This window comes from Artemia sp. Qi Xiang Cuo, chromosome 7 (genome assembly GCF_049724085.1).
Source record: "Artemia sp. Qi Xiang Cuo chromosome 7, ASM4972408v1, whole genome shotgun sequence".
Taxonomy (NCBI): Eukaryota; Metazoa; Arthropoda; class Branchiopoda; order Anostraca; family Artemiidae; genus Artemia; species Artemia sp. Qi Xiang Cuo.
The window spans coordinates 34,179,923-34,196,002 of record NC_142800.1 but is presented as its reverse complement, the minus strand read 5'-3'; the positions used below and the strand labels follow the sequence as shown (position 1 = coordinate 34,196,002).

General features: G+C 36.4%; 1 protein-coding gene across 4 annotated transcripts in view; it reads right to left on the bottom strand.

Moving 5' to 3' along the window:
* Mcm5 (Minichromosome maintenance 5) overlaps positions 1-16,080 on the bottom strand; it is a 253,686-nt gene that overhangs the window by 77,737 nt on the left and 159,869 nt on the right. For all 4 annotated transcript variants that reach the window (XM_089092199.1, XM_089092201.1, XM_089092200.1 and 1 more), the window contains exon 11: positions 13,451-13,560. In XM_089092199.1, the coding sequence (XP_088948325.1) occupies positions 13,451-13,560 (110 nt within the window). The remainder of the gene's footprint in view (positions 1-13,450; positions 13,561-16,080) is intronic.

The window sequence follows — 16,080 nt, the reverse complement described above, 5'->3', positions numbered from 1 at the left end:
AAGGACAGTCCCTTTTATACACGGAATACTTTTTGTTTGTTTTAAGTTTTAATGTCGCTCCTTACCTTCAGTTAAAAAAACTCGTTTTTTTTATTTAATTTTTGAACGTTTTTGAATAAATGCAGGTTTTGATCTTGGCTCACCGTACATGAATAATTAAAACAAAATTTTCATATTCATTTACTTTTATTTGGTTAAATGGCTTTCTCGAAACTTGTTTAATTTTATTTAAGAGCGTTTTTATTAGTAATAAATATATGTAACTTACGAATTAACTTACGTAACGAACTTCTATATTCATATATTTTTAATACGTATATTAGGGGGTTCGCCTCCTAGTCAATACCTTGCTCTTTAAGCTAAAGTTCGAATTTTCTTCCAATTCTTTAAAAATGACCGCGTAATCACAAAGGCCGTTAATTAGAATAAATAGCTCTTATGAAAGTATTAAAAAATCTTTGACTTAAAGAGCGAGTTATTGACTAGGGGGTGAACCCAATCATATATGTAATATTTTTTGTTCGTTAAAAGTTTTGATGTTGCTGCTGTTGCAGTTGAAAAACTTGTTTTTTTTATATTTAATTTCTGATCTTTTTTTAAATAATGCTGGGAAGTCCGACGTCCCCTTCATAGCAATGTCCCTTCCCCCATGAAAACTTCCTTCATGGAAAGATTCTCCCACATAACCGCCGACCCACCCACCCCCCACTACCAGGAAAACTCTCCCCTGAAAACGTCTGTATACTTCCCGATAACCAATACTATATGTTAACATTGGGTAAAGTTCATAATTTCAGCCCTCCTCCCGGGATCTTCGGGGGATTAAGTCATCCTAAAAGACATACTTATAATATTTTCGAACATGCTGAACAAAATGGCTATCTCAAAATTTTGATCAGGTGACTTTGGGAAAACATGAGCGTGGGAGGGGGCCTAGTTGCCCTCCATTTTTTTTGGTCACTTAAAAAGGGCACTAGAACTTTTAATTTCCATTCCAATGAACCCTCCCACGATATTCTAGGACCACTGGGTCGATACAATCACCCCTGGGAAAAAACAAAACAAAACAAATAAACACGCACCCGTGATCTTTCTTCTGGCAAAAAATGCAAAATTCCACATTTTTGTATATAGGAGTCTGAAACCTCTACAGTAGGGTTCTCTGATACGCGGAATATGACGGTGTGATTTTCATTAAGGTTCTATTACTTTTAGGGGGTCTTTCCCCCTTTTTTCGAAAATCAGCCAAATTTTCTCAGGTGCACAACTTTTGATGGGTAGAATTAAACTTGATGAAACTTATATTTTTTGAAATCAGCACTAAAATCTGATTCTTTTGATGTATCTATTTGTATCAAAATACCGTTTTCTAGAGTTTCGGTTACCATTGAGCCGGGTCGCTTCTTACTTACAGTTCGTGGTAACGAACTGTTTGATATACAATTGCTACTGCATATACGCATGCTACCTATCTTACAACGACAATTGCAAACTGCTTCGTTCTCGTGATTGAAATTAATTCTATCAAAACAAATATTAAAAATGGTCGGCCCTTCGAACCGCAATGCCAAATTTATCATTTCTATTAGAATTTAAGGCCGATTTATCATTTGAGCCTACAAGGTCATTTCATCCAATAGCAACTAGGATAATTTTGACGGATCGAATTTTAGAAACCAAAATGATGTTTAAAATCATATTCAATATCTCTTAAATGACTTTCTATTTAGTTCTTTAAAATTGATATTTTTTTAAATTGATAAAAAATTTAAAATTGAATATACAGTTCATTCCTGAATACTATAGGAGAGAACTTCCTTTGATTATACTGGCATTTTTTAGTCTCTTTTCTGCTAATTTGTTGGTAGTCACTTAACCTTGAAACGTTGATTATGAAAAACATGACTTGCGTTATAAAACTTAACACGGGCTCCAGAATATCTTGATCACCGTTGTTATAATTCAGTTCATATGTCTGTGATTCCTATTTGTTAAAAACCAAACGAGGTTTGCAGAAGGACATCCGTATTAGCTTGATGAGAAGCTAGTACTTAACTCGGTTGATTTATAGCTAACCAGATAATATAAGGTAACGAATTCAGCGGTGGTTCTGGCCTCTCTTGCGCCCAGGGCAAAATCTCGATTAGCGCCCCCCCCCCCTACCTCATAAAAATTTTTAGTTGAAAATAAAATTTCACCAAAAAATAAAATTAATTGAATTCGGTGTGCTTAGTTTTATCTCTAAGGAATTGTGATGAAGGTATGGGTAAAATGAAACTTTTGGATCGAATTTGCTTACACTTACTGCCAACTGCACGCTCTGCTTGTTTTAATAAAAATAAAATTTCAAAATTACAAAATGATTATATCCGTTAGATTATTTATTTTGAAATTTTACGCCTAGGGCAAGTGACCCCTCTCCCCCCCCCTAAAACCCAATCTGAACGAATTGTAAGCAAAAAAAGACCCGTGTTAAGAGAAATCCAATCTCTAAACAAGCAATTTTTATGAAATCATAAAATGCTTTTCATTTTCAAAAGGTTTAAGCATTTTCAAAATGCTTTCATTTTCAAAAAATTTAAAATCAATCAATTTAAAAGTTACCAATCAACAGTTATTAGTTTTCTTATAATTCAAGAAAAGGGTAGCAAACGTCCCCAAAAAAGTGAGCAATCCTTATAAAAGTTACACTATCAATTTCAGCTTTTTCATGGACTAGACAAAGAAGTATATAGCTTCTATAACCCCCCCCCCGCCCCCCCCCCAAAAAAAACAACAGCAACAAACAAACAAACAAACAAAAACAACAAATAAACAAAATACGTTTTCTCCAAGAACGTTCCATAGATGTTTATTTATTTGTAGCTTGTATTTTTTTGGAGAGAAATTGTATCAAACAGATGATTATGAGATATCGGGAGAGGGATTATTCCGTCGTAAATTCAAAATACTATCGAGCAAAAATTCTTGAGATAGAAAATCGGCTTAGTGATATTGGTTAAACAAAAAACAAAAAAAAACTCTTTCATATCAAAGTAAAAACCAACATTGAAACTCAGAACGAGCAGAAATTATTCCGAAAGCGATAAGGACTGATCGCTCCTTAAGTTACCCCCCTTATTAATGCTAAGTTTTGTATTGCTATGCTGAAAGCATTTGTAACTGCAGAAAATGTAGTATATGGGCAATTGCAAGTGTTATACTTGCCAATTGCCATTTAAATCTTTTGAACAGAAAACTTTATTTTTGAAAGCAAATGCACACCAACAAGACCTTCCATTCTTGAGACATGGTGAAGATCCTTTTTATTCCAGTCCCATTGCCTTTGCGCTTGAGCAGTCATTCTTAAAGCATTGAGGAGAAAAAGTTAAACTTAGCAAAAAGATCGGGGGTGGGGGTTAAGAAGGGGACAGACCCCCCCCCCCCGAAAATGGAAAAATTTCTGTTCGTTTTGGTCTTCAACGTCACTCTTTACTTTCATTTGAAAAGAAACCTATTTTTTTATTTATTCATTTTTAATACAATACCCAAGGTTAACCAAATGTTAGGAGGGCTACCGTCTCCTCAAACCCCAAAACAAAGATTTAAATTAAAGTTTAAATTTTGCAGAACAATGCTTAAAAAAAAGAGCTCATTTAGTGCATTTACTTTTCAAAATGAAGCATAACTATCCAAAATCAGCTATCGGCTCCACAATAAGACCGGAGCTATCGACCCCCTAGCACTCATAATGTAAGCCCCATCTAATATTTATCCATACATGAACCGTTGAATGGTATACTGCGCGCCATTACGGCCTGAGAATAGGTGGCTATACAAATACCCTTTCAGAAGTTCTCAGAATTTTAGCTAAAATTCCGTCAAGCATTTTAGCCCTGTTTGGGCCGAAATACTAGAATGCGACACTTGGCTCAGGCGTGATTTCTTTTGTTACTTAAAAAGGCGCTAAATATCTAAATCTTCATTCTAATGAACTCTTTCATGGTCACATGATCACACGGTCACATCGTCAGGATGGTCACATGAGTGACCATACGTCTCTGGAAGAAAAATTAGAAATCTCATATTTTGTAAATAGTGGCTTTAGAGTTTTCATACACATTGAACTGCATTGGATAATTCCCGTTAAGGGCACACTCCTTTCTGTAGGGCTAAATACGTTTTGAATAGCAACTTAAATTTCATTGATTTTACACAGTTAGAATCAGCGTAAATAATAAGTTTTTGTTCTTGCACATATTTTAAACAAAATTTCGTATTTTGGAGTTTCGGTTTATATCGAAGGGTCGCTCTTCACTTACACTTTGTTACTACGAATTGTTTGACCCGAGACTCTCTTCAATGTACGAGAGGCTACTACTCCGTCCTTCAACCCTGTTTTCTACATTCAAGTTTTATGTACAGCAACAGTTTGAGAATGATAATCGTCGCTGAAAAAGTGCACCCAAGAAAGCATTTCTGGGAAAAGGGCTGTAAAAGATCAAAATAAAATATGGGGTCATCATTTCCACGATTTTCAAGGTGATTTCTTCAAATAAACGTTCTTATATAGCAATTTCCCATATGGACACCATCGAGGGCGCTTTGGGTGTAATGCCTACGGGAAAAAACAAGGCAGAAGAAAGAAGCCACTATTGACTAAATATGAAAGAAGAAAGAAGGGGGACAATGTATATCCATAGGGAAATGAGAAATATTCCCTTTTAAAATTCGATAAAAATAGAGCTTCTGATAGCACTTGACCCCACTCCCTTCTTAAAACTTTCCGGCGGCACTCATGACACCCCCCCCCACCATCCCACTTTTTTTTTACCAGCAAGAATATGGATGTAATCTTTTATATTCCATAGAAAAATGCTACGTAATGAGTGGAAACCTGTTACCCCGCAGCATCCATATCAACGGCTTAGTCCAAAAATATTCCCAGGAATGAAAGTGAGAAATTGATTTATTAATCACCTCCCCCCTCCCACAAACACTTTCTATGTTTATTTGGGTTTCCACTAAAAGTTAGAAAACTTGGGCTTAAAAATGCAGTTTTGAGGCTTTGGGCCCCATCCATACGATGATCCTCCGGCCCACCATATGACAAAATTCCATATTTTGTCGTATGGTGGCTTTAGTGTTCTCGTAAATATTAAATTTCATTGGATAATTTTCGTTAAGGCCACAATCTATTTTGGAGGGTTCAACACCTCTTGAAGTGCAACTTTAAAATTCGTAGATTTTAGATATTTAGAATCAGCGTAAATAATAAATTTTTGTTGTTGCTTATATCGAAAGGTCGTTCTTCACTTACGCTTTGTTATTGCGAACTGTCCCTTCTTCAACCCCGTTTTTTACATTCAAGTTTTATATTCGTACATGAACAGTACGAAAATGATAATCATCCCTGAAAAAGTGCACCCCACAAAGTATTTACTCGGATAAGAGGTCTAAAATATCAAAATGAAATATAAATTCATCATTTCGACTGTTTTAAAATTATTTTTTTTATATTAGTGTCCCCAATGGACACTATCAATGGCACCCAGGGGGAGGGGGCAATGCCTAAAGGAAAAAAGAAGACATTAAAAATACATATAAATAGGTAAATAAGAAATATTTCCATTTGAACTTCGATAAAAATATAGCCTCTGATAGTACTTGCCTCCATCCACCCCCTTAAAAACTTTCCGGCGGTACTGATGACACACCCCTACCTTCCAATTTTTTATTTTTTTTTTGCCGGCAAGCATATGGATGTAATCTTTTATATTAGACAGTAAATTCTGCAATGGGAGGAAATCTATTACTCCGTACCACTCATATCACCGACTTAGTCCAAAAACGTCTCCAGGAATGAAGGTGAGAAATTGATTTTTAGCCACCCCCCCCCCTCACAACCTCTTTTAATGTTTATTTGAAAAGCCATTAAGAGCCAGTAAGAGGAAACTCGGGCATACAAGTGCAGTGTTTGAGGCTTCAGCCCACCCCCCCCCCACAAACATGAAGATCTACTAGCCCTCCTCCATATTAACTGATGTGCAATTAGGCATCATTATACATAATTTATCAAGCTTCATCTGAATGAACTTTAACCGTTTATTTTGTATGAACTACGTCCATCTTCAGGAACAAATATACCACCGCACGGCATTACTATTACTGAAACTGGGAGGCTCAATAGGTAACTTTACGACTATTTTAAATTAAATAGCTATCTCAAAATTTTCAATCGGTAGCTTTTTTGGCCCTCTTCGGCACAAAATCGTTGCTTTGCCCCACAAAATGACAGAAAACACATGTCACTTTGCTGCTGCACAATGTTACTTATGGCTTAAAAATAGAACTGGAATTTCTAATTACATTCGAATAAGTCTTCTCCGATTTTCTAGGCCATTGTTTCAATAAGATTACCGAATAAAAAAAATAAAAAATAAATAAAATAACATGTGTGTGAACAATTTGCTCGGAAATAATGCAAAATTTCGAATTTTGTAGACAAGGGATTGAAAACCTCTGCAGCAGGTTCTCTGATATGCTGAATCTGACGGTGTAATTTTCAGAAACACCACTGACTCTTTTAGAGATTTTTGCCCCCTTTTTTGGAAATTAGACATATTTTATCAGGCTCGTAACTTTCGGTCGGCGACTTTGAATTTAAATGAATTTCACATATTTATGATCACCATTAAATGCCTTCTTTGGTGTTCATGATAACTTAAAAACTCCTTCTTGGAGTTTCGGCTGCTACTAGCACGAGTCGCCCCTTGCTTACAGTTTGCTACCACAAACAATTGGAAAGCCGTATTCAGATGTTCCCAGTTTAAGAGGTCATACGGCCAACTTGGCAGTAAGACCACTGAAACTGGGAAGCTCTTGGCGGTGCCAAGCAGGCGTGCATTCGTCCCCAAATATATATGCAGTCCATGCCAATTGAACGGTTAATAGATTGAAAGTATACTGAATTTTATAAAAGTAAATGAGAAGGATATGCTTTGATTTACACATAAGTCGTTATTTGAAATATTAAGTATTTTTGTATATTTGTTGAGAAATTATGTCTCATTTTGAGTGTGATATTTATGTATTGATAAATCTGTGATTGCCATTTTGATTGCAAAAAAAGGTCTAACCTCCAACTTTTATTTTCCTCAGTTCAAAAGTCAATCGATGTGATAAGGCACCGTATCAAATGAAATGAACAGGAAACAAAATGAAAGTTAGAGGAAGATTGAAAATACCATATGAAGGCATTTAGATCTAACCTTTTTTTGCATTTTATTTTCTATACGTCTATGGGGAATTATTCTGTCAAAGAAATGAAATTGAAAGTCGCATTTAAAAGGTAATAAAATTGCTTTCCAACAGAGTGAAACTTAATTAAAGCAATTGAAAAGCTTAAAAATCAAATTACTCCTTTCCATTTCCTGATATGGTACCTTCAAAGAAAAAGCTCTAGAAGTAAAATAGGAAAATTAGCAGGTATATATATATATATATATATATATATATATATATATATATATATATATATATATATATATATACCTGCTTATTTTCCTATTTTTATAATTTCTATTCTATTCTCCATTAGCTAAAAAAATCCTGTATGTTAGACTATTGTTTCTAAGTAGATAGAACTTGATACCCTAAAATAAGCATTTTATCCATCAGACTCCCTTATATAAAATAAATATTGCCACACGCTGGAGGAGGTTCAGACCTAGGTCCTCAACAGCCATAAATATCAGGCAAAATTAACATAACTTAGAGGTAAAATATAAAAAAACACATTTGTGTAAGGGATATGTTTTCAATGTTTTTTCTTCACGGATTTGATTTTCTTCTATCTTTCTAAAAAAAAAAATGCTACATACAGGGAAATACGAAAAAAGTCCGATAAGGGTCGAATATAGGGACTTTGGGTATTAATTTGAAGCTTCTGCCCGCAGACCTAGATAGCCACTAGGAAGATTTTTTTTTTTTATCGCAATTAATATAGACTTTACTGATTACAAGAAACAAATCAAAACGGATTAATATTAGAAACCACAGGATATTCTTGTTAGTAAATAAATATACTGTCAGAAACCAATACTGCACACTCGACAAGGTTTCGACAGCCCAATCGACGAAACCTCCCCCCTCCCCTTTTATTTGGTGGTCCTATAGAGAAGGTGTTTTCCACGTATATTTCAGTTGTAGGTACATTGAATAAACAGTGCTTTACTTGACAAATCGTAAAAAATACCATTTTGCCTTTAAAAAAAACTCTCGCTAACCCATCTAGGATCCCCAATTAATTTTCACCGAAATTTTAACCAAAACCATTATCATTATAATAATTGCTTCTTATTCAAAGTCCTGCAGACTGGCAAGCTAATAGAGACCAACCTGGGTTTATGAAACATGTAGTTTTACATTGCAGTCTTGAGAAGTGGTATCCATTCACAAAATTTATTGGAGGGGCAGTTTTTTGAATTTTTTTAGATTTTTTTAAACTAATGATACAATAAAGGAAAACACTGCAAACATACCTAAAACACGGGAGAGGGGTAAAACTATTAAAAAAAGAATGGCATGACAATTATCAAAGCCAAGGAGATGGTATAGTCCCACATCTGATCACATCTCAATTGATGTCAATGGTATTGGGAGCCTTTTGCTTACTGATAAATTCTTTGTTCAGATAATTTGAAAAGTATCAAAAAGCTTACTGAGCTTTACGAAATTGATTTGTCCGAGATCTGGTCGAGTCGTTTAACAACAGAATTGGAGCTTTGGAAGTTTGGCGTAACACCTTCATATTTGAGTAGGTTCAGGCTCGAACCAGGGCCGTATCCAGGATTTTTGTTCGGGGGGGGGGGGGTTTACCCGATTTTTTGCCGGGGACTTTGTCTAACATCCACGAGCAACATTACGTTAGCTCGAGACCGTTAGTCTGCCCCTTGCGAACGAGGACGCGTCCACTAGGCATGCTTACGTATCTTTAAGGTTTTTTTTTTTTTTTTTTTTTTTTTTTTTTTTTTTTTTTTTTTGAGACAGCAAAAACAAGACAAGTATTTACATACAGTTAAATACTACAAGCTGTTTTTTTTTTTTTTTTTTTTTTTTTTTTTTTTTTTTTTTTAAGACAGCAAAAACAGAACGCAAAAAGAAGCCAAATAGTAGAAGTAGTCTATATATCTTTTATTTTATTTTTTTTAGCTAAAAGTAAGGGCGAATATCTATAAAACGAAATCCAAGCGACGATTTTTCTTCCCTGCAAAAATTTTGATGACCTTGTCTGGGCAGATGTCAACGTCCCTATGGACTGCAAGGAGGGCTACGCCACTCAATCGTTCTTCTCTTGTTGAATTTCTCAGCCATGTTTTGAGTCTTCTGAGGATTGATAAACTTCTTTCGGGAGTAGTAATGCTAACAGGTAACGTCGCAAGAACAGCCAGAAGACGAAAAACATTTGGAAAAAAGGTGGCAGTGCATGCCTGAAGCGAAGACACAGCACAAGTAGGCCTCTCTGATACCGGAACATTCTCCCACTTGATGCGCCATAGCTCAATTTCTTAACAGGTGCTCCGTGTTCGAAACGTCCGCCGTTTTCATCGGCAAGCACCGAAAAGCATGGACTTGCGTTTACTCTTTCCACAAAAGACTGCTGAAGAAGCTCTCCAGATGCGGCGATAATACCATTCTGGATGATGGGGGAAAGATATGTGGCATTTCCAGCCGCAGAAAGAAGATGGCTCTTCAGAACATCGTCACCTTGTCTCGCCCTCAGCCGCAGTAGTGCTCAGAAGTTGCCATCATTGTGGGAAGGTTCTGGATCCGAGACCGAAAAGGGGGTGGAATCGTTAGTACCACGAAGGGCAAGCTGTTGCCGCCCACAAAATATCACCGTCTCCACAATTGGTCGCAACTTCTGGCGATTTTCTTGAACCTGCGCTTTCCTTGCCGCGTCTAGTTGGTGCGCGATATGTCCTGCCTTTTCTCCGAGACAGAAATGAAGTTTTCAGCCGATACGATGCAGTTTTTATGAAACTCAGCTCGTTAGTCAGCTACGAAGCACTACCACATTCTTCCAGTCCCTGAATGGTTTGGTGATTAGATTCCCCAGGAACAGGTGGCATCCTTTGCCAGCTGTCTCTGACGAGAACAGAACGCAAAATCTGCAAAAAGTAGTGTCCTCAGACGGAGAATAGTATAACCAACTGAAACGAGCGAGCCAAGCTAACTGAATCTTCAGGTTCTGTTTGTTGTATACTCGAAAAATCTAGAAGATATCTGAAGTCCAAGAGATATTCAGAAACAAAGTTTAGAATTTGCATCGAGACTGGATGATTTGTTGACAAAACGACCGATGTCACTTGCAAACAACGAAAGAGACTGGGTTGGTGCAGGTTGCGTCGTGGTTGGTTCCAGGATCCGTGATTCAGAAGCTTCAACGATGGCTCCAGTGCCCTTCAGATCCACAGGTGTAGATGAATGCTCCGCAGACGTCCCGCTATCGCCACTGTCAGAAACATCCCTGGTCCGCTTGGGCACGAAAAACGACTTAATGTCACACTTCCTCGTCATTTTGGAAATCGTTCTTCTCATATCGAAGTCCGAAATTGAACTGAACTGAACTGACACTCCTGCACTCTTATAACATTTACCTTGAGCCCCCATTAATCCTAAATTACTATGCAAGGTCTGACATTGCATAATAAGGCGAACATGGGGTTACCTAATTGTATAACCTGATCACAACCGTTTACCCACAAAATTTCAATAAGATTCTTGTATGCCACAAAATGCAATAGGATAATAGCGCATACTAGCCTTAATTTATTATGCAAGATCTGGTGAACATGGGGGTTACTTACTGTTACCTAATTGAGTAAGCTGATAAGCACCGTTTACCCACAAAATGCGATAGAATTTAGTATGGGAGCATATTTTTTTCCTGGTAAGGTTCTGTCTTTACAGGTATTTTTTAGACTAATTTCCGACTCGGTAAAAATTTTCGGGGGGGGGGGGTTCAAACCGGGTAACCCCCCACCCCCTCTGGATACGGCCTTGGCTCGAACCTTGCCCATGGAATCTAGATTTACCAAAAAATACAAAAGGCACCCAGAATACTTGTGACCGTATCTTTTCCATTCTCCATGTACTATCAGGGGCTTCAATTAATTAAAATGCACGAGGAAGATTGGGAGGGGTCAAAGTGCTTTTTTTCAAAATCTAAGAGGGGACTGGCAATTTTGTGAGTTTTTCTTAATGTTAACACACAAATGGTTTTTAATGATATTTTACACACAGAACAACAATTTTGGCCCAAAAAATTTTATAATTATTTTAATAAATGTATTAATAGAAATTTGGACTTTAGGGTACCAGCTTCTGACCCTCCTGAGGATTCTAAATTTGTTTTTAGTTATGATTTTCAGGATGTTTAGTGTCGGCATGGTGGATCGGGAGATTTTGGGATTTTTAAGTTGAATTGCCAGGGCCTAAATACGACATTTGATTTTTTAGCGAATTTAGCTAAACTAAATCTTTTCCATGTGCTTGCTTTGACGGAGACCTGGTTGAGGGACCACCATTCTGCTCTTTTAGATATACCTGGATATACTTTGTTTACTTGGAACCGGGAGTTACGTCAACACGGGGGTCTTGCGGCTTATGTTCGTGAAGATCTCCATGCAAGAGTCCGACACGACCTAAGTGAATATAAGAAAATGGTGCGTGAAACACTAGTATTACAAGCTAAATTGAATAATGTTGATGCATATTTAGTAAATGTATACAGGCCTCCTTCTGGTTCTATTCAAGAATTTTTTGAGAATTTTCATGAACAGCTGGCAAAAGTACAAATTAGTAATAAGCCTTGTTTCGTTCTAGATGACTTCAATATTAACATGCTGGATATGAAGTCTTTAGTGACTTCTCAGTTATTAAATTTGTGTATGTCTTATGGTCTGTTCCCAACGATTAACATCCCAAATAGAGTTTCTAGGACGTCTGCAGGGCTTTTGGATAATATTTTTTCCAATGCAACTTTTAGAATGCCAGGAGTTCTTGTAAATGTGGAATCTGACCACTTTGGTGTTTTTGTAGAATTTGAGGTATCTATTCCTAAGCGAGAAACTCCTGAACAGAGTAAGAGTTGTAGTTTTTGATCGTAGTGCCCTATTGAAACTAAAAAATAATATTTATCATATTGACTGGGTATCTCGGTTTGGAAATGAGAGTGATGCAAATATTAAATTTACACTATTTTATGGTAAGCTTTTAGAAATGATTAAGGAAGTGGGAGCAGTGAAGAATGCAAAAGGTCGAAAACATTATGGGAGGAAGCCATGGATAACGCATGATCTTCGAAAAATAAATGCAAAAGATAGATTGTTTAAGTCACAAGCTTTAAAACCTACGGATGAAAATATTATCCGTACAATTAGGTCTGGAAGTAGTTTTTTTTTTTTTAATCCGACATGTCTTATAAGAAATATATAAATAATGTTATATAAAAATAAAATCAATGCCATCTAGCACTTGGCGACACTTACATTTTCAAGATTTGTAATCGTTTTCCTGTCAGGAATTGAGATCAGACACTTATTACTACCCTAATTTTACCAATTACACTAATTAAATTAGATTCTTATTATTACACGGAAAAAAATGACAAGTGTCACCAAGTGTCAGATGTACGCTGATAGTTTTTTTGTCCATACTTGCGCCAGTTCCCACTCTTATAAAATACCCGTACTCTTTGGAAGATACTTTGTGAGTTCAACGATTTCTTCTTTCCATTTAATGCTGAAAAATTTGCAGCTTGAAAATTCACCTTTTCAAATTATTAACAGAAGGAGTCACTGTACAATCATCAAAATTATCCAAATATCTTCCACCTGTAATTCATCATCGTGAATCAAAGTTTTAAATTTGTATCTAATAGTACATAAATTAGTATGTTGCATTTCTATTAACATCGAAAACTTAGTATTGGCAATAGCTGAACAAATGCAACGTAAAAAAGAGGCCCGACTATAAATTTCTAAGTTCAAAAAGATTTATTTCTCTCCGAGAAGTTTTACGACTTAAAGATATAGCCTTCCATATTCGAAAGAAGCCGTAATTGGCCAGCAACTAAAAGAAATAGTGACTGAGGATTTTTGAGTCACTAAAAAGGGGCTTTGTTTGAAAGCTTTTAGAGTTATGCGCAAGAAGCAATTCTGCACTTGATTTTGATGCATGAAAGCCTCCTAACATTATCACAAAAACAGCCAGTCCATTAAACTAACCAAAGAGAGGAAGTAACAAAGAGACAAAAATATTAAAAGAGTTTCCTTTTAAGAATAGGGAGGATATAGAGATAAATCTTAAGTTCAGATGTCTATGGTCCTATTGATTGAGCTAGACACAATACCCCATATTTAGTTTTAAAATTACAGTTCGATAGTAGTCTGGAAAAGGGTCTAACCTCCTGCAGAAAGCGATATATTTTTTTAGGAGCTCCAATGACATCTCTCCTTCAACTTCAGTGGCTTGAAGTGCATTCATGTGGATGTTCATGACATGCTTAGCAAGAGTCTTAAAAAAAAAAAATGATTAACTTTCCTCTTTATTTAGTAACTTTGTGCTAAAGTTCTTTAATACAAGAATGGATAAAAAAAAAGACAGAACTCTTTTGAGATTCAAACAAAAAGCCACCAATTCAAGAAACTCTGAGAGCATTACGTATTATGATACCTATTCAAAAATGTTCTCCTTACATTATATTTTCAGCAAGATCTTTATTTAAAGAGCCATCGATTCGAAGCAGTCATTTTTAAGATGGTGGTGAGACTGTCGTGCAAACACGTATACGCTCCTTCGGGACATAAAGCATGCACAATTTTTTCTGCGATAGGTTGTTTATCCAGCCTCAAAGACGATCAGAGGGTGCTCTCTTTCTCTCTATCTGTATCTCTATCTATATCTCTATCTCTCTCTCTCTCTCTCTGTATCTCTCTCTCTCTCTCTCTCTCTCTCTCTCTCTCTCTTTCTCTCACTCTCTCTCTCTCTCTCTCTCTCTCTCTCTCTCTTTTATTTTGCGTGAAATTGATTTCTATTTAAATCAGTTCGTTGTCCTTTAATTTATAAGAGGAACAAGCTGATAAGAACAAGTTAGCAGTCACATTGATACAAGGGCACGGATTCCAGCAAAAGTATCCACAAAAAGTAGCCACATGGTATTTTTTGTCAGTTGGCAACAAACAAATTTTCAGTCAACAGTGATAAAACTGAACCATCGCTAGAAACAGTCTGCTAAGAGAGCGATGACCATCTCATATTCTGAAAGGCTCTCTTCTCGGCCATTTTCTCCTAGGGAACATTACTTTTAATTGCTCTTGTTCCCTTTAGAATTAAAATGAGGCCACCAAGGAGACAGGTCAATCGGAACTTTATAAGAGTCTTTAGTAATATTAACATAATTAGTCTAGTTGGTTAAAAGTAAGAAGATTAAACCATGTTTTGCATAGTTACAACAAAATATCCTACATTGAGCTATAATCACTGCATCCTATGCTTCCCATGGAAAACTCTACGCAGTCTATTGAGTCAAGTTTATCATACTGCTCATCAGGGGCATATACAGGATTTTTTTAGGGAAGGGGTAGGGTTAAAAAAGATTGTTTTTCAAAAGTGGGGTTTTACAAGAAAAAAACTTGAAAAAACACTTCAAAATTTGTTTATATTCATTTTTGTTACGTTTTTTACGAGTCTGACAAACATTTCGGGGAAGGGGTTCAAACCCCCTAACCCCCCTGGATACGGTATTGCTGCTCTCAGGTAGCCTTTTAATCAGTAATTGCATCTAATATAGTTTTCATAGAAAACAAGTTTTTTTTTTTTGCTTCAATGTTTTCATCTTGTCCTCGTTATTTCTTCTCGATGGCTACACCCATTGGTTTTCCCTACTCCCTCAATTATTTGTTTTGATACTTTATCGTTGTCAATATTGAATTTTACCTTTTATATTTTTCTAAGGTTCCACTGTTTTTCGTTAATACGTGTACTGTATAAAAAAAAATTAGGTTAGGTTTCGATCTGGGAATTCTGAAAGTTACTAATTGTTACTGCTTACTAAGTATGAAACAAGCTCGAAGTGGGAACCCTCATGAAAATTATTTTTCCTTTTGTCAAAGGTTTATCTTCTACGGAGAAGGCGGAGTTAGACGCATCACTAGGCAAGTTTGCTCCCTCACTTACATTGCTAGAACGGGAAAGCCGGCTTTAAACGTAGTTGCAAGAGCAGTCAAAATGCTTGTGGTTCTGCGAGACCAAAATCAGCGATAACCAGGGGAAGCAGAAAAAAAATATCCATGGAACCATGTTGAATTTGACCGGGTTTGTTGAAATGGCTTGCTAAGTTCTAACTTGGACATTAAAACCATAAGCAAGATGGTCCCGTTTTTGCTTACTCCCGATCGAAATTTTGCTGATTTTACTGCCAATATTCGTTTCTCTATCAGTCAAATCTGACAAATTTGTGTTTAATGTTTGACTATTACAGACGAGATCTAGATCCGCCATTATAAGCCTGAGACTAAATGGCATTTGAAAGCGAGGTCAGAGAAAAGAGAACCAGTAGCAAACGTCAACTTTACTGGCTTGGGAAGAAGCCAACTATAAAGATCGAGTCCTAGTACTGGAGTACCAGTGGTGCAATCATATAAATTTATTTTCAATCATTTCATTTAATTTCAATATTGAAGAGATTCCACATTGAAATGAATTTGCATTTCTCCCTCGTTATGACGGACTATTGTCAACCCATTCACGTGAAACACACGTCCTCTCCTCCTCTCCATGTCGCACGTCCTCTCCGCACGTCCTCCCAAGCCATCCTACGCATGCTTCTCCTCCATACCAATCTATTTAAAGCTACCCCCTTTAAACCCTACCAAGAAGTTTCTATTTTCCTTCCACGACATCCTCCCACCCCATTCAAGGACGACCTGTTCAAATCGATTGTTTATATTGCAATTACGATGCTCAAAGGAAATGAATTGGTTTTCCTTTACATCCCTTACATATTCATCGATGTGTACATCAATAAACGTTTTA